The 21,510-nt window shown below is 35.2% G+C and overlaps 2 protein-coding genes across 6 annotated transcripts in view; one reads left to right on the top strand and one right to left on the bottom strand.

Annotated features, from left to right (window-relative positions):
• Window positions 1–11,382, top strand: part of LOC131164255 (uncharacterized) — a 64,313-nt gene extending 52,931 nt beyond the window's left edge. The window contains exons 6-9 of the mRNA XM_058121704.1: window positions 1,601–1,654; window positions 10,640–10,720; window positions 10,989–11,034; window positions 11,129–11,382. Coding sequence (XP_057977687.1) covers window positions 1,601–1,654; window positions 10,640–10,720; window positions 10,989–11,034; window positions 11,129–11,184 — 237 coding nt within the window. The 3' untranslated portion in view covers window positions 11,185–11,382. The remainder of the gene's footprint in view (window positions 1–1,600; window positions 1,655–10,639; window positions 10,721–10,988; window positions 11,035–11,128) is intronic.
• Window positions 11,383–11,655: 273 nt separating this feature from the next.
• LOC131160792 (uncharacterized) lies at window positions 11,656–21,153 on the bottom strand. 5 transcript variants are annotated; one of them, XM_058118245.1, is made up of 14 exons: window positions 20,890–21,140; window positions 20,335–20,432; window positions 20,154–20,240; window positions 19,901–20,069; window positions 19,122–19,760; window positions 17,666–17,808; window positions 17,373–17,570; window positions 17,191–17,281; window positions 16,933–17,098; window positions 16,437–16,547; window positions 16,259–16,355; window positions 12,791–12,831; window positions 12,275–12,385; window positions 11,656–12,000 (listed from the first exon to the last, which is right to left on the bottom strand). In XM_058118245.1, the coding sequence occupies exons 1-13, from the start codon at window positions 21,055–21,057 to the stop codon at window positions 12,366–12,368; spliced, it is 2,028 nt and encodes a 675-aa protein (XP_057974228.1). In that variant the 5' UTR covers window positions 21,058–21,140; the 3' UTR covers window positions 11,656–12,000; window positions 12,275–12,365. The 5 variants fall into 5 exon arrangements, with proteins under 5 accessions (XP_057974228.1, XP_057973454.1, XP_057975629.1 ...); XM_058117471.1 differs by lacking the exon at window positions 12,791–12,831 and having other exon boundaries at window positions 20,890–21,153; XM_058119646.1 differs by lacking the exon at window positions 12,791–12,831 and having other exon boundaries at window positions 19,122–19,685; window positions 20,890–21,153.
• Window positions 21,154–21,510: the final 357 nt, after the last annotated feature.

Genomic DNA, 21,510 nt, shown 5'->3' with positions numbered 1-21,510 from the left:
GGCAAAGCACTTCCAAAAATAATCTAATGTCTAGCTTAAAAACAAAATTTTATAAATTATAATAGTAAAAGGAATAAAAATAATGAGAGATTAGACAATGACAACAAACCAAGTCTTAAGTCCTACTAGGTGGAGTCAGCTACATAAATCTTTTTCTGCCAGTTAACACAAATAAGGGATTATTGAAGATTTTTCAAAATAATGTTTGGCTTTGGTTTTCAAATATGGGGAAAAAAGAAGGTAATTAGATTTGTCCTGTATTGGGAAAGGAAGAAAATGCTAGTTGCTTTATATACATGAGGACTCTTCATATATTAAGAAAAAGAGGCATCACTTGAGTGCAATCCCATATGGATGGCACACATGCTCATGCACTCTTTGCATTTAATATACATGTCGGCAGAGGTGCGATTAGGATGCATAAGTTTATGCATACAGATCATGTCATAACACAATACTACCAACCCAACAGTTAAGTGTGTCAACCCAAGGAGCTCAACAACTCAATCTAACTTAGTCCAACAAGTGCAATCGGGCGTCATAAGGTGGTGCAATGTGGAGTCACCAAATTGCATGGTGCAAATTTAAATCTACCCAACAAGATTAAAAAGTTGTATTACAGTCTATAAATCTATAATGGACTAGGGTTGTAGAATGCCAAAAAAATGCTGCAAGCAAATACTACCAAAGTGCAATACTTCAAGCAAATATTGCGGGCAGTGTCTTTCCTCCCATGTAGGTCCCCTTCCTTGGCTAGGTAAACTAGTTTTTTTTTTTTTTTTTTCTTTTTGTATACACATCCAAGACTTTGTCCTCTGCTAGGACAAATACTTTGGAATTACAATCTCGATTCTCTAGCAAGTGTTCGAGGGTTTATCTTCATTTTTGCAAATGCGAGTGGATAGTGGCTTCTCTGTTTCCTAGATGATATTCATTTCTACCATTGCACAAAAAACATGGTGGGAGCAAATAAAATTTTAAAGAAAGCAACTTTTGTAACTTGTCTTGCTGCTTTCTAATACTTCAGTATAATGAAAGATAATTCATCACAATACTTGGGTGTACAGGGTTTGGAAATACCTTCTTTTCTAACATGTGTATAGTATTTAGTTTCATATTACATATCATCTTTGTAACTTGAGTTGCCTCTTCTTGTTTCTATAATCATCACATCAGTGCAGTATGAGTTTTTATGTATGTGTGTATTATCTTCATCTCGTCATCTTTCATGTCTTGTAGGTAAAATATTTTGAGCTTCGAACCGATTATGTTGTTGATAATGTAGTCCCATATCTTGGACATCACATCCTGTAGGTTGTGTGCTTGCCATATGGTATTCTACAATCTCCTGTAAAGGCACAATGCTTCTCAAGGAGAGCAACTAGTGCGGTTGATTTTAGCTCTTTTTGTTTATCTAATGTAGAGTAGAACCTCAAGCAAAGAGGGTATGGGAAACAAAATAATAAAAGGAGACCTTATAGGCCCAAAAAACCATGCTTTGCTTATTCAATTTCAATTCTACTGTTAGTAGATTTTATTTAATATAAAATATTTCCATGTTCACTTTTTTAACATAATGTTCTTCTATCTCTCATTTTAGGGGGGAGGAATTCCACGGAGGAGTGCACCAATTCTAAAAATGATTCGTGAAGAAGTAGGCTTCTCTACCTTAAATATATGTCCAAAAAACTAAATTATTTTGTTTTTGAACTTTTATAGTAGATGATTCTTGCTAGTTCACAACTTCTATGAACTTTATTGTTATAACTGTTTTTTTAATTATTATTTTTTTGGAATCTCTCCTTTCATGAAGGCAAAATATCAAAATAACATTTCTTTTTGTCAAACTTTGGATATTTTTTTCCTTCATTCTGTTTACAAAGATGGAGATGCACATATATAGAGAGTATTGAGACCTTTATTATGGCTAGAATAAGGGGTGACCCTTGAAACAAGTGATTTACATTCAAGGATCATCCCTATAATCTCTCTAATTTTAATGATAGCTCAGGCCAACACTCCCCCTTAAGTTGGTGCATACAGATGTCTTATGCCCAACTTGTCAAGTGAGTTGTAGAAGTTCTTGCTGCATATTGCCTTTATAAATATGTCCGCTAACTGGTCTTCAGATTTCACGAATGGAAAACGAATTATCTTGGCTTGAAGGTTTTGTTTGATGAAATGTCGATCTACCTTCACATGTTTTGTGCGATCATGATGGACAGGGTTGTGAGAAATATTAATAGCCGCCTTATTGTCACAAAACAAATCCATCTCGGAACTAGGAGCAAAGCCTATTTCTGTCAATAGTCTCCTTAGCTAGAGGAGCTCACAGAGACCCTTAGTCATTCCACGGAATTTGGCTTCTGCACTTGATAATGCCACTATCTTTTGTTTCTTACTTCTCCATGTAACCAGATTCCCTCCAACAAACATGAAGTAACCTGAAGTGGACTTTCTGTCCAAGATATTCCCTGCCCAATCTGCATCAGTATATCCTTCAACCCTTAGATGATTATTCTTTGAAAACACAAGTCCTTTCCTAGGAGATGACTTTAAGTATTGAAGAATCTTGATCACTACATCCATGTGATCCTCACTAGGACAATGCATGAATTGACTTACTATACTTACAGCATAAGCAATATATGGGTGAGTATGTGAGAGAGAGATATGTTTTCCAACCAACCTCTAGTACCTTTCTTTGTCTGTTGGCACTTATAGATATTCTCCAAGTCTATGGTTCTGAACTATTGGTGTCTCTGCAGGTTTGCACTCTAGTAATCTCACTCAGATAGTAGATCAAGTATATATTTTCTCTAGGAAAGAACTATACCTTGCTTTGATCTAGCCACTTTAATTCCCAGAAAATATTTGAGCCCTCCCAAATTCTTCATCTCAAAATTAGTTGCCAATTGCTTTTGGATTTTCAAAATTTCTTCTAAATCATTTCCTGTAATACTCATGTCATCTACATAGATTATCAATGTTGTTACCTTGCCCAGTTGATGCTTTAGGAAGAGTGTATGGTCTGAGTTGCTTTGTTGAAAATCATATTTTTTCATTGCCAAGCTGAATCGCCCAAACCATGCTCATGGTGATTGCTTTAGTCCATACATTGCGCATTGTAACTATCACACAACCTCAGTCGTTAAGGTTGTCGTGTAACCTGGTGGAATATCTGTATACACTTCCTCCTCAAGATCACCGTGAAGAAAGGCATTCTTTACATCAAACTGGTGTAGCGGCCAGTCAAGGTTTGCTGCTAGAGATAACAAGACTCTAACTGTATTCAACTTGGCTACTAGTGAGAACATTTCATTATAGTCAACGCCATATGTTTGTGTATAGCCCTTTGCCACCAGCCTTGCTTTGTATCGTTCGATAGATCCACCTGCCTTGTGTTTGATGGAGACCACCCATCTGCACCCCACCGTCCTTTTTCCTTTAGGCAACGACACAAGAGCCCATGTTTTGTTCTTTAGTAATGCCCCCATCTCTTCCTTTATAGTCTAGGTCCACTTAGGGTCTATTAGAGCTTCCTCCACATTAGCAGGAATATGGCACGAGGAAAGTTCGTGTGCAAATTTTCTTAGGGGTTTGGATAGTTGCTTTGTAGATACATACTTGGCAATCGAATACCTTGACCTTCGTTCCTCAATTTCTGGAGAGTACCTATTTGGTGGCTTTCCACGATTATGCCTGAAAGGTAAGATATAGCCAGCAGAGGTATCTATATCATTATTAGTTGGAAGTGCAATAGGAGAGTTTACCTCAGGGATATGCTCAAGAGATGGCTCTTCAGGTACTAAGGAGTGGGGGAATTCTTGTTCAGCTTCAGGTGGTGTAAATGTTGCTCTTAGAGTGATGTCATCCTCCAGAGATGCATCTGGAGTTTTATTAGGTTCCCCATTGACTACCGTATTTATGTCATTAAACCCCAGCCAGTCAAATCTTGACCAATTCTGCTCTTCGACTTGGATCTCGCCCTGAAGAGAATAATTGGATATCGAGGGACTGTAGAACATGTCAGATTCTAAAAACGTTACATCCATAGTTACATAGGTGCGCTTGGTGGTCGGGTCATAGCATTGATATCCCTTTTTATGTAAGGCATACCCCCAAAAAAAGACACCAAACAGCACAAGGATCAAGTTTATTGCGTTGGTTCTTATGGAGATCTACAAAAGCTACACATCCAATGATCCGAGGAGGAATCATTAATACTATGGGCAAGGACATATAAGTTCAAATGGGTTGTAGGGGTGTCTCAAAATCCAAAACTTTGGATGGCATACGGTTAAGGAGGTGCACAGCTGTAGTAACTGCATTAGCCCAGTGCTGGTTGGGTATGTGAGCGCAAAGTAAGAGGGCACGAGCAGTTTCAAGTATATGTCAATTTTTTCATTCAGCAACACCATTTTGCTGAGGAGTCCGTGGGCAAGAAGTTTCATGAATAATTCCATTGTGTTGGAAATAATCATGGAATCCCTAGTTGACATATTCACCACCATTATTGGACCGGAGAATATGTATCTTCGCTGAGAATTGAGTCTGAACCATGACATGAAATGATTTGAACACACTCAATACCTCATCTTTATGTTTCAACAAGTATAGCCAAGTCATGCGAATACAATCATCAACAAATATTACAAACTAGCGATTACCAAATGCAGTAGAAACAAGAGAGGGACCCCACACATCAAAATGAATTAAAGTAAGTGGGACATCACTTTTATGCATACTCAATGGATAAGTAACTCAAAAACTTTTAACACGAATGCACGTATCACATTAAAGTCGGCCGTTGATATATGTGAAAATAAACTAGGGAACAAATGTTGCATATAACCAAACAACGGATGTCCTAATCGACGATCTAAAAGCCAAATTTGTCTCTCATTGGTATCTTTCAGATGACGCATTTGATACGCTCGGCCCACCCACACTGAAATCATCTATGTAGTATAATCCCCCCCCCCCCCCACCCCCCTCTTAGTACCACGCCCAATGATCTCCTTGGTAAGAACATCCTGAAGAAGACAAAAAGTAGGATAAATGAGCACAGTACAATTTAAGTCTGTTGTTACTTGGCTAACAGAGAGTCACTTATGAGACAGAGAAGGAACCAATAAAGTATTAGATAATGTGAGAGAAGGTGACAATGTCACTGTGCTAGCCTTGATGATCGAAGAAACAACCCCATTGGCATTCACAATGCTTGTGCATTGCGGTGGAGAAGCGAGTGAAAAATCTTTGGGGTCAAACATCATGTGGTCGGTAGCCCCGGAGTCAAGTATCCAAATGTCACTATCAACATTTCGACAGCATTAGAGTTGTCGAGGTTGCCAGTGTCCTCCATTGATAAAACCCTTATCACGAAAACAACTCCAAAATAGCAAAATTGATATGCAAACCACGCGATACAAAATTTTCAACAGCTCAAAACACGACAAAAAACGGGTAGAAAGTACAAATAGAACCGTTCCTAGATTTAAAGCTCTCCAAAAAAAGCAAAATTGCAAACCCCCAATCTTCAACGGATCAGCTTAAGATTTGATCGGGTGCCCACCAAAATTTGCAATTTGGATCCTCTCGAGAGTTGCAAGCCCAGATCGGGAGACTCTGAGGAGCGTAGATGGGGAGACTCTAAGCTCGCGGCAGGTGGTTCCCTTAGGGCAAATCGCGAGGTACTCGTCAATCAGCCAAGTTCAGAGTTCAGGGTTGGTCGAGAAACCACCGATCCTCACCAGCACCATTTTCCCTTCGGTTTCTGACTCTTTTCTGGACTTGGACGATACAGGGAAGAAAAAACAGCAGATGGGAAGCTGAGACGCAACTAGGGTTTAGAGAATCAGAGGTTGTTCGGGTTGTTTTCATTGGCAACATTGCTGCGATTGTCGGCGAATCTACAGATGGCGTCAATTGATCCGCTAGTAGCGAAAGGGTCGGCTCTTCCGAGGCACTCAGGGAGCACAGCTGGACGTTGTCGTCTGTCCTTATTGCGACAGCGGTTTCGTGGAGGGAATCAACTTTGCGCCTTGCTCTGATACCAATTTCTCTAATTTTAATGACAGCTCACGCCAACAATTTTATCGTATGCCTGAGAAGACTAATGATAATTGTGATTGCTAAAATACATTGATCAAGAACAACAACAACAATAGCAAACTAAGTCTTAAGCCCCACTAAGTGGGGTCGGGTACATATATTCTTTTCTGTAAATTTACATAATCATAGGCAAGTTTCTATGACAAGTCCAAGGCTATTAAATCCTTCCTCACTATCTCATTCCAAGTTATTTTAGGTCTATCCATACTCCTTTTACTGCACTTGCTGGTAACTAGCCCACTCATCCTCACTAGTGCACTATTTGGCCTATGTTGCACATGCCCAAACCATCTAAATCACCCTTCCATTATCTTATCTTCTATTGGATCTATGCCTAACATATTGCACATATGTTCGTTTTTAATTTATTTGTTAATGCTATATCACTCACCCACCTTAACATTAACTTTTACTTTTCGAACCTTATATGAAGCTTCTCTCCATAATTCTAACTTTACTTTACCCCTACTTTCATGAATCAGGATAATATCATATACAAATAACGTACACCATGGAACCTCATTTTGGATACTACTAGTAGGTTCATCCCTCACTAGAGCAAAAAGATAAGGACTCAAAGCAAAATCTTGATGTATCCCTATTGTAATTGAAAATTCCCTAACCTCTCCACTTGTAGTCCTCTAGTCATTACTCTGATTTACAATTCCTTAATGATATCAATATATCTATTACATAGCTTCTTCTTCTTCTTTTTTCAAAATCCAGCATAGAACTTCTCTAAGTACCCTATCATACATTTTCTCTAAGTCAATAAAACCATATGCAAGTTCCTCTTCTTTTCCCCAAGTTTTCCTATTAATCTTTTTAAAAAATAGCTTTGTAGTAGATCTCCCAAGCATAAAATCAAATTGGTTTTTTAAGACCCTTGTTTCTAACCTTAATCTTTGTTTAACTACTATTTCCCACAGTTTCATTATATGATTCAGAAGTTTATTTCCACTATAGGTATTACAATTTTGAATATCACATTTATTTTTTTATGTAGGTATTAAAGCAATTGTCCTCCATTCATCTATCATTTTCTTAATTTTTATAATTGTGTTAAATAAATTAGTTAACCATATAATTCCGTTATCACCTATGCTTTTCCATTTTTCATTTTTTAATGCAAACTTAATTTCATTAACTCTATTTTTGCGAGTAAATTTCATGTTTTTAGCCTTTTTTTTCCTCATTTGTCAATTCTAAGGGCCTATTTGGTATCAAAATTGTTTTTAATTTTTTGTTTTTGTTTCTTTACTGTGAAGAAACAAATATTGAAAATGCCTTTGTTTACATTATAAATTTTTTTTCCATTGACGGTTTTAATCTATTTGCGAAAAAAAAAAAATTGAAAACCACATATTTTATAGTTTTCGATTGTTTTAATAACCTATTGCTAGAATATTTTAGCATCCAGAATTAACTTTTTGGATTACATCATTCATTTTTCATACTTTTTAATTAAAATAAAAAGATTGTGTGAATTTAAAATATAATTTAAATAAAAATGCCCCTAAGATTTTTTAACTAAGATTTTTTAAAAAAATCAATAAAATCCACAAAATATTTTTACTATATTTAAATTGTCTTATACAATAAGATTGTCCTTGTAAAGTGAATTGTAAAATATAATAATTAAGTAAAATGATTATAGTAATTTTTATTTTATTGAAGTATTTTTAATACTTTTATTATTTGTAGTCATGTTTTGTAATTGTTCTTTGATTCAAGGACAAAAATGAGCATTTGTTTAATCAAAATTTTAATTTGTTTTGGCTATAGAAATATCAACCAAACAAGTTTTTGGTTTTTGGTTTTTAGTTTTTATTTTTGATTTTTAGTTTTCATTTTTTATTTTTGTTTTCATAATTTTTACAATGATACCAAATGGCCACTAACTTTAAGCCTTCTACTTGGTTTTCATTAAATAGCTTACTAAAATAACTTCACAACCTTTCTTTTATGTCTTCTTCCTTAACCAAGTCAATATCATCCTCATTTTCTTTCTTTTTGTAGTACTAGCAAGTTTAAATATATCCCTTTCCTCTTCTTTTGCAACTAATCTAGCATAAAAATTATTATACGATCTATGTTTAGCTTCATTAACGACTTTTTTTCCATTTTTTTTTGTCTGTTTATACTTAATTTTTAAAGTTTTCCATGTTCCTACTTTTTTACCATGTTTTATACCAAATTGTTTTATCCTTACTACTTTTTTGGACATCTTGATCTCATCACCAACTTTCTTTTCTATTCAAAAATCTTCCTCATGCTTTACCTATAATCTCTTTTGCTATCTTTTTAATGGAGGAGGGCAGCCTCAGACAAATGGTAAGGTTGCTCCATTGTTAGCAGTTGGTCACAACTTCGAGTTTAAGGAAATGACCTCTTTGCATAAAAACAAGAGTAAGCTTGAGTACACTTTATGACAGCCCTCACCCTACCCTCTCCAGGTGGTGGGGAGCCTTGTGGCCTAGCAATGCCCTAGCTTTTTAATAGAAATAGCTATCCTACTCCAAAGAATGTTGTGTCTACACCATCTTTTATTGTCCAATCACCATATTTGATCATTTTATATTTAAATTTTATTATATTTTCTCCCTTTAAGTTCCCCCACCTAATTTTCTTGCACTAATTTATATTATCCTTTCTCCCTTTAATACATATATCTAACACTAAATTTCTCTGTTGTATAATTAAACTTTCACCGTAAATAAACTTTACAATCCTCACATGACAAACAATCTACCCTCCTAGTTAAGAAAAAATCTATTTGACTTTTATTTTATCCACTCTTAAAGGTTAAATGTGCTTTCCTCTTCTTAAAGCAAACATTCACTGTAATAAGATCATATAACATGGTGAACTCTAATATCATATCTCCAAACTCATTTTTATCTTCATATCCATGTCCTCCAAGTATCCTCTCATAACCTTTATAATCCTTTCCAATCTATCCATTCAAATCAACTCCCATGAATATTTTTTAAGTCCCTAATATCCCTTGTATAATACTATCTATATCTTCCCAAAATTATCTGTTAAGGTTTTCTCCTAAGCCTATTTGAAGAGCATAAGTACTAATGACATTTTTTACTTCTTGGCGTAAGACCACCTTGATTTTTATGGTTATATCTCGTGCTCTTTTGACTTCAACAACACTATCTTTCAAGTCTTTGTATGCAACAATTCCTACCCGAATCTTACGTTTTTTTTTTTTTTTTTTTTTTCTGTTGTACCAAAGTTTGGATCTTGGTTTTTCAATTTCTCTAACTTTATCCCCTACCTACTTAGGCTTAGTTTGGCCTCCCTGTGGTTTTTTAAAAGGAACTTTTTAGAAGAAGCCGATGAAAAGGAGCTTTTCAAATAACTACAAAAGTTGCTTGGCCCCTATGTGAAAAAGAAGTTGTTGAAAAGAAAAAGTTGGTGTTAAGTGTTTGGCAAAAAAGCTATAATTTGATTGAAATGTTTGAAATGACTAAATTTAATATTAATAACATAAATTTTAGATATTAAAATATATGAATAATATATTTAAAATGGTTATTAAATTATTCATCAAAAAATTATTTGTATAAAACAATATCATTACCAATATGGGCCCTAAGTTGTTTATTTGAGTTGTGAAAAAGAAGGGAAAAAATATGAACAGAAGAGGGCGAGAGAGGTGAATAGGTAATTTTGTAATATTAAAAAATTATTAGGGACATCCATGGAATAGAATTATCTTCCAACCAAAAAGCCAGCTTTTTGCTTTTAAAAACTAGAAAAGCTATTTACCAAACACAATAAACCCAGCTCTTACTTTTAAAAAGGATAAGTTGAGGCAAAGGGGGGTGAAGCAAAACTCACACTTAGCTTCTTGAAGGCAGATTTTTTTTTTTTTTTTTCAATCATTGTGTCCATTATCTCTATGTTTTTACTTGTAAGTATCCCTATATTCCAAGTTGCTAATCTAATCCTAATCTTCTATACTAATTTCTTTACCCGCGTCACGTCCAGAATGATTCGGGAACCCTTGTATATTTAACACTGTACCTGGACGCCAACATAACGTGCTGCTTTCAAGTGATGAGCTAGCCCATCCTCGCTTATTTTTCACAACACCGGGGTTGGTATAAGTGCAATTTGTCACTTTTAGGGGATGCCCTAGCTAATAATTAGTAAGAATTATCTAATGCAACCCTCCTTTACTTGAGCTTCAGACCGGCTGTATGTGAAAAGATTAGGACATTGAGTGCATCATCGACGGAGTTGCTCAAATACATTGTTCCATATTTAATTTATGGGGGAATATTGAACCATTTGCTTCTATAAATTGTTCAAATTTTTGAAATCTATTTGCTATTGAGCATACTTTAAATTTACTTGATAAAAGGTTGAATTATTGAACATCCTTTAAATCTCCATGGCTTGATTAATTGAAAAGTGGAATATAATGACTAATTATTTTATTGACATTTAAATGAATTGCTGCCTGCAAGTAATGATGACCATCACTTGGTTGCTTCTGCCTCATCAGGTGACTGAAGATGGTAAATACTGCTTGGTCCTGGTGTTTGAGGCAAAAGCTCTGCAATTATCAGATTTTGAGCAAAGACAGGTAGAACCCTCATTTGAATCTGTAGTAGCCTTCTCTCCTTGCATAGACTTTGGTCCAGAGGCAGAGATACGAAATTCTAGACTGTCTTCAGAGTTATGCTAGATTATATTTGAAATTCTTAATTTTTTTTTTTGTATTCAACAATGATAACAGCAGAGGTTCCAGTGCGCTCATGCATATTGCTGTTTGTAATATCTGTTTAGGTAAAATAATGTGAAAATTTATTACTGCATTACTAACAATTGAGCCTGCAATAATGAATTTATAGGAAAAATTCACTTCATTCTTTGGACCAGGGATCACAGCTGAAGTTGGTGAGATATAATTGCTTTAGTTCACATATATGTTGGCGAGTCTTAGAATTTCACCTCACTTATTGGAGCATCATTCATGAACTTTTGAGTGCAGGAAAGGGAGAAGATGTTCTATATGAAGTTCGACTCATTTCAAATGCATCACAATGAAATTCATTATGGGTTCTCTCATTTGGGCTGGTTCTGAATATTACACATTGTATAGCCGCTTGCTAAAGAGTGAAAAAGAAAATACGATTGTACAATGATCTTTTGAGGGGGGGATTGTGGGAATTATAAGGTGGCTAAAATCAATTATAGCAATGAAAAGATCAATGATTAACATAAAAATGGGAATTATTTATTTTACCCCTTTGACTTGCATTTGGGAGGAATATGTTTATTTTTTTCATAATTACCTAGTTATAATCCCAACATAATTGGCTCACAAAATGGCATCCAACACATTTCCCCTCAATTTGTTCGTAAAGATAGCTTTGGATTGTATGAAACTTTACTATGAATGCAGGATCCAATATTTCTTTCCCTGTCTAATTATAATGATCTTTCATTCCCATTCATGTTATGTATTAGCATGGTACAATCTGGCTTTACATGAGGACTTATTTTTGAGAAGGCACGTTAAACCAAAGGGAGCTAGCAATTAATCAATGCTAGTTCATGATTTTACAAGACAAGGGAGCCAAATGGTGTTACATTCTTCAGTAAGAACCTATTTTCCTACTAAAGAGAGTTGCTGGATAGTCTCGGGCATACATACAACATCAGACATACTTCTTGTATTGCATTGATAAGCACAAAGAACTGATTATCAAAAGATGCAAGAAATCAAAATTTGTTAATTGACACTTTGCAAGCATGATGGCTGAACCAAGTACCATATGCAATCATAAAAAATGAAAGCAAAGTAACAAAAAAATCATGTAGCAACCCCATCCTTCCATGCTCTACATCTCTGGTCCTGTTCTGAAATATCCAAAAAAAACAGTAATGGTTTTGAGCCAGGAATATCTTCTGATACAAGTGAAAGCAGAATTTGATCATGCAAGCTATAACACTGACAGTGCACCCAACGAATGAAAGTTAAAATTGCTTCAACGTGTTGATTTTTTTTCTGTGTTTTTTATAACTTTATTGAGAAAGTTTGGCCAAATAATAATAATAAATACCTACTTGATTTGTGCCTAAAATCTCCCACACATGAAATATGAAGCATATGTAAAAGAGAGTACTACGATACCTCAATTGTAATTCATGGAGAAGGTGAATTGTTGAGAATCATGCTTGGCCTGTCTCGCTTCCTGGAGGAGCAAGTGTATGGCTGACCTTTTTTAATCTATGCTTTTTTTCCCTACAACAAAAACAAGAAAATATACATGTATTGAAAATTTTTAGTATGTCTACCGTCAAACAAGAACAAAATGATAAAATCATAAATTCATATCTCAATGCATTACAAAATAAAGAAGACTGGTTCCCCTTCTCATTTTTCTTGCATATCTTTCATCACAAAATATCATTGAATGCCCACCCTTTTATGTTTAGAGAAACAACAAACGGACTGCAAATTATAAAAAGAAAATGCTCTGAACTGCTTGAAACTGTTCATCCACTCTTTAACTGATCTGAAAACTGCTCATTCCAATATGACGCATTTTAATAGTGAAGATATATCACACATATCTAGATGCATTACATTTTTAAGTGCATTCTCGTTAATGTGTTCTATAAATAAACAGAAGACATGTGCCCATACGTAAATATATCTTGCAGTCATTCTCTACATGCACACATGCCCTGCAGATGAATAATAGAATATTAATTCATGAAGTCTAAATTTCTCATCCTGGACAATTCTATCTTTCAAAGAAAGGTGCTTCTTCAGTGCAGTGTCGTGCAAAATATCAAGGCATAGCGGAAAATCCGAGTCGGATCATACAATGCAACAACCAACGATGAACAATACAAAAACAATCAATCACACAGATAATAATGAAAAACAAATAAACAATGACACAAGAGATTACGTGCTTCGGCAATGTGCCTACATCCACAGGAGCAAGTGGCTGAATTTTCACTAAAAATAAATCAAACAAGGGTTACAATATTGTTTATATGCTAACCCTACACATACAATAGACTTAGAAACTTCCCCAAGTATCCTTATAGCAATCCCTAGAGGAAAATCCTCTAAAATCCCCAACCTACTAATCTTCCCAATTAAAATTTTGAAATCAGTGCCAAACTAGACTATCAATGGTTTTAGCAAACCGTCAATAGCTTGGACTGAAACCATCAATGGTTTATTCCCTCGAGTAAACTATCAATGTAATCGTCGACCAAATAGTCGATTATTTCCTCTTACAGCATGACTTCATTGTTTTTCTTTACCATGCTTTTCCTATGCATGCATTTTACTCAATATGAATTACAAACTCCAACAATCTCCACCTTGACAAATATTCACCCCTTAGGAAAAATATGAAGGCATAACCCACAGCTCCACCTGGGATAGTCCCATCTGCAACCAGAAACATTGATCAAGTCCAAACAATGCTTGAACTTGTCCATTGTAACAAGCTTTGTCAACATATCTGCTGCATTCTCAAACGTGCGAACTTTCTCAAGTAGTAGTTCACCACAAGCAATCAATTCTCTGATCCTGTCAAACCACATATCTATGTGTTTGGTCCTCGCTTGATACACTTGGTTCTTTGCCAAATGGTTGACACTCTGACTATCACAATGCAATTGAACACCACCTTACTAAATACCCAACTACTTAATTAATCTTGTACGCCAAAATGCTTCCTTGATAGCCTCGGCCACTACCATGTACTCCAATTCAGTAGTAAATAAAGCAACAAGTGACCACACCATAGATCTCCAACAATGTGCCTACGTCCACAGGAGCAAGCAACTGAATTTTCACTAAAAAAATAAATCAAACAAGGGTTATAATATTGTTTATATGCTAACCGTACACGTACAAAAGACTTAGGAAGTTCTCCCAATACCCTTGTAGCAATCCCCAGAGAAAAATTCTCTGAAATCCCCAACATAATAATCAACCTGATTCAAAATTTGAAATCAACGCCAAAGTAGATCATCAACAATTTTAGTAAACCGTCAACAATTTGGATTGAAACCATCGACAATTTATTCTCAAGGGTAACCATCAACCAAATAGTGCAACCCGACTTCCTTGTTTTTCTTCAACATACTCCCCTTGTGCATGCATTTCACTCAATATGAGCCACAAACTCCAACATGCAACATTGGGACTTTCTATTCGTACAAAATTGGCTTTACTAATACAATTCATTAAGTTATTATATCTTAAAGAAGACAAGTCAAAATTATTTTTATCACTCTAGCTAACAAGCTTTGCTGAATTGCAAAGGACTCAAATCTCCTTAAGTCCCACCAAGTGGGGTCGATTATATGAATCCTTTTCCGCCAAATTATGCGACCATAGACCATTCCTTTTAACAAATGCAAAGCTATTAAATTTTACTATCTCCTTTCAAGTTATTTTAAGTCTACCCCTTCTTTTGCCCCTCATAGTAACTAACTTACTCTTCCTTACTGGCGCACTATATAACCTACGTTGCAAGTGTTCATACCATCTGAGTTGTCCCTCTCTTATTTTATCTTTTATAGAAGCTACACCTAACTTACCACGAATATATTCATTCCTTACTTTATCTTTCAGCGTTATATCACTCATCCATCTACGTATTCTCATCTCAACAACTTTTAGTTTTTGGATATTCTGTTTCTTCATTGCCTAACATTCTAATCCATATAGCGCAACTAGTCATATAGTCATCCTATAAAACTTCCCTTTTAATTTTAAGGGTATTCTACGATCACAAAACACACTTGAAACACTTCTCCATTTTACCCAACCTGTTTTAACTCTATGCATTAAATCATCTTCAATTTCTCCTTCAACTTGCATAATAGATCCAAAGTATCAAAATCTACAAGTACTATTTATTTCTTCATCATCAAATTTAACTTTATCTCCAATATTCCTCCTACTATTACTAAAATTACATTTCATATATTATGTCTTCTTTCTACTTATCCTAAAGTCTCTAAATTCCAAAGTTTTTCTCCATAATTCTAACTCAACCTCTACTCCGCCCCTAATTTCATCAATTAATAAAATATCATTTGCACATAGCATACACCATGGAACCTCATTTTAAATACTCTTAGTTGGTCCATCACTAAAGCAAAAAGATAAGGCCTCAAAGCAAATCCTTGATGTACAACCTATTGTGATTGAAAATTCTCTAATGTTTCTATATGTAGTCCTTATATTAGTCATTACTCCATCATACTTATACTTTATGACATCAATATACCTATTACATACACATTTTTTTCTAAAACCTACCATAGAACTTCCTTAAATATCCTATCATATACTTTCTTAAGGTCAATAAATACCACCTGCAAATCCATCTTCTTTTCCCGAAACTTTTCCATTAATCTTTTTAAAAGATATATAGTTTTTGTGGTAAATCTCTCAAGCATAAAACCAAATTGATTTTCTAAGACCTTCGTTTCTAATCTTAATCTTTGTTCAACTACCCTTTCCCATAATTTTATCATATGACTCATGCATTTAATTCCACGATAATTATTACAATTTTAAATATCTCTTTTATTTTTTAATAAGTATTAAAGTGCATTCCCTCCATTCATCTAGCATATTCTTAATTTTTATAAATGTATCAATCTAAATTGATTTCTTGATTTTTTTTTTTTTGTTTCTAATTTATTTTTGTTGCATTCCTTATTTTTATAATGTAGACCATTTGAAGTATCAACAAGAATTGCTAGAAGTTCCCCCCAAGGCGTGGTTCAGTTGGCAGGGCAGATCCTGGGAGTGCCTCTCAACAATTCCTGCGGCTGGGCTCCTAAATATTTACCCTCCTTGTGATTTGTGGGGCCAGCTACACAGGGCATGGGACCATAAAACGGACATGGACACCCTGGACATACCTAAAAAAAAGAATTGCTAGAAGTTTGTTACCCACACAGCAGACTTCATGAAATTTCAAAACCAAAAAGACAAAGTACACTAAGGGGTATGGATATGGTTTCCTTTTTGGAGGGAAAAAAATGCAATAAACAAATCCCTAAATGCCAATAAAACTTGGAAAACAACCAACTATGTAGAGGAATGACACCAGACAATAAGTATTACCTTAGAAAAGATATATATTTTTCAATCACTTCTCTCTGTTCTACGGTATACACTGACCACTTTTCTCTGGGTATGACCGCATCCCAGCTGCTCACTTCTGTACAATGGAGAAAGAAATACTACATTAAGGCTCATAATTTTTCCTCTAAACAGGTCAAAATAATGCAGATAAACGAACCTTGAAGCAAAATTTCTGGTTCACGAGAGTAGCCTTCTAACCTCCAATATACCCAACCATTATCACCCAAAACAATGGGATCCGTTCTAACAGCACCCGAGATTTGTTTCTCTGCAAACATCATAAGCAAATGTGAGAATATATTATATCCCTGCAAGTGAAGGGTCCACAACATATGATTACACCCCAGGAGGAAAAAAAAAATCAAGGGAAAGTTTTTAAATAGGGACAGTGATTCAACTAAAGCTAAATTTTCTCAATGCACCATATTGTATTGGTTTGATATGCAACTGTTCAAACAAACAAATGCGTTGAAGTAAATGACGTTATTTTCTGAATTATAGTGCACTAAAATTGTAAAATGAGAAATGATAAAATCAAAGGGAAAATGGCATGACAAGAAACTCAAGTAGAACTCCTTAAAACAGAAAAACAGCATATACAAGTGAAGAATATTCATTGCATGAACTACTGAATTTAAAAATCCAGCACGTACTGATAGGTTCAACTTCCATTGCCTCCAGAAACTCAGCATGAGCTTGGTCTGTTTCCTTTTTTATCTGTGAAACAATAGCTTCATGCTCAGAAATTGAAAGAGCACCATTTTTTGCAATAATAGCTTTGGCAACTTCATCCTGCAGCTTCTGCTTTATGCATTTTTTCTGTACAATGTATTAACGTCAGAATAGAGATCACCTAAAGGAGCAAAGTTTATTTATGGTTGCACAGATGGTTTCTAATTAAGTTCTATTACCTTTTTCCTTGCAGCCAGAACCTTTCCTTTTGCTTCCTTCTTTTTAGCAATAAATTTTTTATTTTGATCTTCAATCCAAGCCCTCATGTCCCTGGAAGAAAATTTTGGTCATATTTTTCTACACAAAAAAATCAGCATCAGGAAGAAAGGTGCTGCAGTAGCCCTCATCAGTGGTCACTTACGCAGTGCCAAGAGTTTCATCACACAGAAAATTCAGGAGCTTAAGCTTTCTTGAGAAGTCTAGTTTATCATATCCATTAGTACCCCGATCAAAACAATCCAAGGGAAGTTCTTTCAAAGCACACTGAGATTCAGAGACACATTTCCCAAGAGCTTGCAGCCAATAATTTTTTCCATTTGCCAGGCTCAATGATGGTGACCTAGACAGAAAATACAGTGAAAGAATCTATAAATTGATTCCCACAAGAAAAACAAAAGCATTTACATGAAGAACTACTGGAGCAATGATTTATACTCTTCTCCCGAATCCTTCAGTATCAAAGATAACAATTGGATATGAAATTGAACAGTTGAAGAGTATTTTGCTGGCCGCCCACTACGCCCATGGTTTAGTTCTCGAAGTATGGATTCTGGCTGCCCTTTCTTGACATCAAGTATCTGATAACACAGGTTTAACAAAAAAAAAAATCACTTGTTAATACAATAGTGCACATTTCGATTATCTGGAATTTTTCCTACATGGCAAGACACATAATTAAAATAAGAATGAATCCAACATTTGGAAGAAAAGGGAAAGACAGTTCTTGGAATAATCAAATAGAATTTGACACTTGATACTTGTTAGATTACCACTTCAATTAAAAACTTTAGCTCTTAAATTATGGGGTAACAATGTATACTAAGCTTTAACATTCCCCCACAGGTGCAGTCTAACACGTGGATAGATAAATAATAAATAACACTCATTAAAGGGAATACAATAATTTTTGAACACCCCACAATAAATGTGGGCAATGGGATTAAAACCTAGGACCTCTTCATAACCAGTTCTAATACTATATTATCTTACCACTTTATCTAAAAATTTAAACTATTCAGTTGTGGGCCAAAAATATACATCAAGCTTCAACAATACTAATTATATATCATATAATAGAATTCAAATTGCAAATGAATGTTCACATGATAAAATAGTAAATTAGTAAGATTACCTTGGTTCACATTATGGAGTATAAATTATGCAAGGATACAATAATTTTCCAAAAAAAAACATCACTACTAAAACTTAAGCGCTGTTCCATCTAACATAGAATAGGAATAAACATTTCATAGTAAATTTTCGGAAGAATTCCTTACCCATTCCATATTATAATTTAATACAGATTTTTTACATTATTGTTTACTTTATGATGGCAAATTTTTCTTTTGTAAAGCTATCAAGTCCCTTTAATATGATTATTCCATAATTGAGAATAATCATTTTGCAAACCGACCATGTTGGAAAGGAACAAAGATAAAGTGATTAAGAATAGTTTACACTTTGCACTTATTTCTTTTTGCATGAACAATTCAGGACCATCTCAAAAAACCAAGGGGAACCAGTAAATGAAAATGACTTGATAATAACGTACTAACTATCCATTATATCAGGCAAAAGAAGGCGTTAGTAGCCTGTGATCAGCCAAAAAGAACACTTCAGGAAAAATCACATGAGACATTTAAAAATAAATAATTTTAAAAAAAAAAAATTTAACCCGTTCTGCTCCATCCATGATCTTCAAGCTATCTAAAATAAAATGGGATAATCATTACTGCCTACTAGGAGCAGTCAGAAATAAAACATAATCCACAAAATGTTCAACAATACTTGAATTTATCAACTGTCTGAGATTTAGGACTACAATCAAAGCCAACCATTTGCCTAATCAAATATTCTGTCAAATGGAAACTAAATTGGGAGATTCACTTACCTTTCCAAAAGCTGCACAGAACTCAAGGAATTGCAAAGCATCTCCAACATCATCAGCTGGCAACTCTATGCCAGCTACAACTGTTAAGTCAGCACTTTGAGGAAGTGGAATACCAAATTCAAAATCTGCATTCGCAATTTTCTCCTTGTGGTTCTTGATCTTATTATAATTTACTAGTTTCTCAGGCTTGACTCCAGCGTCATCAATATCCGCACGGTCTAAAATTTCAACATTTTTGAAAAATGTGTTATCTTTTTCGCACTTTTCTTTTTCAATCGGGTCTGAAGGCGCCTTGGGCATGACACTATCATCATTTTTCATGCTCACTGACACTTCTGCATCTGTTCGAATTGCACCCTTCTTTTCTTCTTCATTCTCATCACAACCATTCCCATCCGCATTTACTTCTTTCTTAGAAGCTTCAATGGAGAGTCTTGGCTTTTTAGGATTCTTCTTCTCCAAAAGGGCATTATCATCTATAATGCCATTGTGCATCTTTTTTTCTCCTTCCTGCTTCTTTCTCTTTTGTTTAATCTCATCAAGATTCCGTGTTAAATTATGAGCCTGTGAGTTTAAATCATTGTTTCCATCAAAATAATTTTCCTTCCCCCTTTTCCTGGGTGAAACAACTACTGGTTCCTGTAAAGAGTAATTGGTATATAATCATGCAGAAATACAATCCGCATTTTTTAATCCCCTCTCCAAAAAAAATAATAAAGATAAAATAAAAGCAAGATAAATGCTTCCTGCACATTGCCCAAGAGAAAAAAATATTATACCTTCTTCAAAGGAGCAATCTTTTTTGGAGAGACAATATTTTCGTTTAAAGTCCTGTTATGACTAAGATTCTCGGTAGCCTTAACAGTCAGCATCTCTGAAACAGAGGAAAACCCAGATGCCTTGGCTCTGAGCACAAGTATACCAGTGGGTTTGTGACCTCTTCTCTTCCTAAAAAAAATAGCATTTTACACCTGTCACCGAACCAAGCAACCACAAAGAGTAGCAGAAAAGTTCATGTTTGTAAACGCTTACATGCAGACACTGCAATTGCATATGCCTCTGCACTTGGGACACTTCCAGGCATTCAACACATCCATTTCTTCTGCCTTCTCTCCATATCTGTTTCAAGTTCAAATAAATGAACCAGAGGGGGAAAAAACTTAGATGCAGAAACCCACAAAAAATCTACAAGAAATATGTTAGCATCTCTTACCTGTTCTGGAGGCATTTGTGGCAGAATTTAATGGGACAAATCTTTTCGTTTTCCCGATTCTTGCAGGAAGCCATAAAATCCCGCGTCTTTTGCCGACACTTCAACATTTAATCCAGCCAGAACAAAGTCAGCATGAAAGAAAAATGAAACAGAAAATTCATTTCGATTACTCGCGAGAACTTAAAATCCAATTAAACGTTTACGCTGATTGAATGAATGCTGAGGAAACACATGAATGCACAAGACAATTTCAGATTTTACGTTCTCATTGTTTCAGTTTTCAAGAAGAAATGCGTATTTTAGACTACCAAAAAAGATGAAAAATCGAAGATCCAAAGATTTAAGGTTCCTTTCTTCACCATTCTCTCGTCAGCTAAAATAACTAATTTAACGGGGCTGTATAAATTACCCAACGGCTCAGTGAGGTCCAACTTTTTTTCTCAATCATTAAATCCAAAAAATAAATAAATAAGACTGAACTTCTAAATTCATTTCTCTTTCCTACATTTTGTGGGCAAATAAACAAAACGGCTTAGTGGCGTTGTATCGAATTACCTGATGACAAGTCTTTCCAAGCTCAGAATCATAGATCCTGCCTCCGATGACCCGAACTCCAGGACACTTGGTGCGCTTTGGCAGCCATTGTGGCCGACCAGCATCATCAACCCTTGAAGACAACTCGACCACTTCATTTTTCTTACTCTTCCGCTGCATCTTCGTCATCTTCCGACTCAACCACGAGGGACTGTTCTTGGGAAAAATTAATTTTTTCACTTGGGTTTCCCAGGAGAGTGGAGAGCGGTGGAGCGAAAAGATGGGGTGGTTTGTTTGGAATGGTGGGATTTCATATTTCAACGTTCCACTTGGAGTGGCGGGAGAACTGAAAATTTTGGCGAGAAACTCACTTTCCCGAATTTGGAATTTGGGACTTTTGGAGGGGCCTACTTTCCCGCCCATGCTTCCACGTGGACAGATGTACTTGGTCCTCCCTCTCCAATAAAATTATCCCATGTAAGCAATTCAGGCCGTCAAAACTAATTTCCGTAAAAAACAAAAATTAAATTAAATGTCTCATATTTTGATGCAATTTGGTCACCTCATTAGAAAGATGGCTGCAATTTATTTTGTCAAAAGTGGTTGCGTTAGCACTGGAGGAGTCTAAAGTTGTGTTTGATA

This window comes from Malania oleifera, chromosome 1, assembly GCF_029873635.1.
Source record: "Malania oleifera isolate guangnan ecotype guangnan chromosome 1, ASM2987363v1, whole genome shotgun sequence".
Lineage (NCBI taxonomy): Eukaryota > Viridiplantae > Streptophyta > Magnoliopsida > Santalales > Ximeniaceae > Malania > Malania oleifera.
The sequence above is the reverse complement of the archived record's forward strand: the minus strand, read 5'-3'. Positions and strand labels throughout refer to the sequence as shown.

What these genes read in the sequence shown, in the direction of transcription:
- LOC131160792 (XM_058116885.1), bottom strand. Translation starts at nt 21,057, where the DNA reads ATGACGAAGATGCAGCGGAAGAGTAAGAAAAATGAAGTGGTCGAGTTG. An exon ending in CACAAATGCCTCCAGAACAG is followed by an intron (nt 20,241 to 20,334) that starts GTAAGAGATGCT and finishes AACTTGAAACAG; the next exon opens with ATATGGAGAGAAGGCAGAAG. An exon ending in TTCTGGCTGCAAGGAAAAAG is followed by an intron (nt 17,099 to 17,190) that starts GTAATAGAACTT and finishes TACATTGTACAG; the next exon opens with AAAAAATGCATAAAGCAGAA.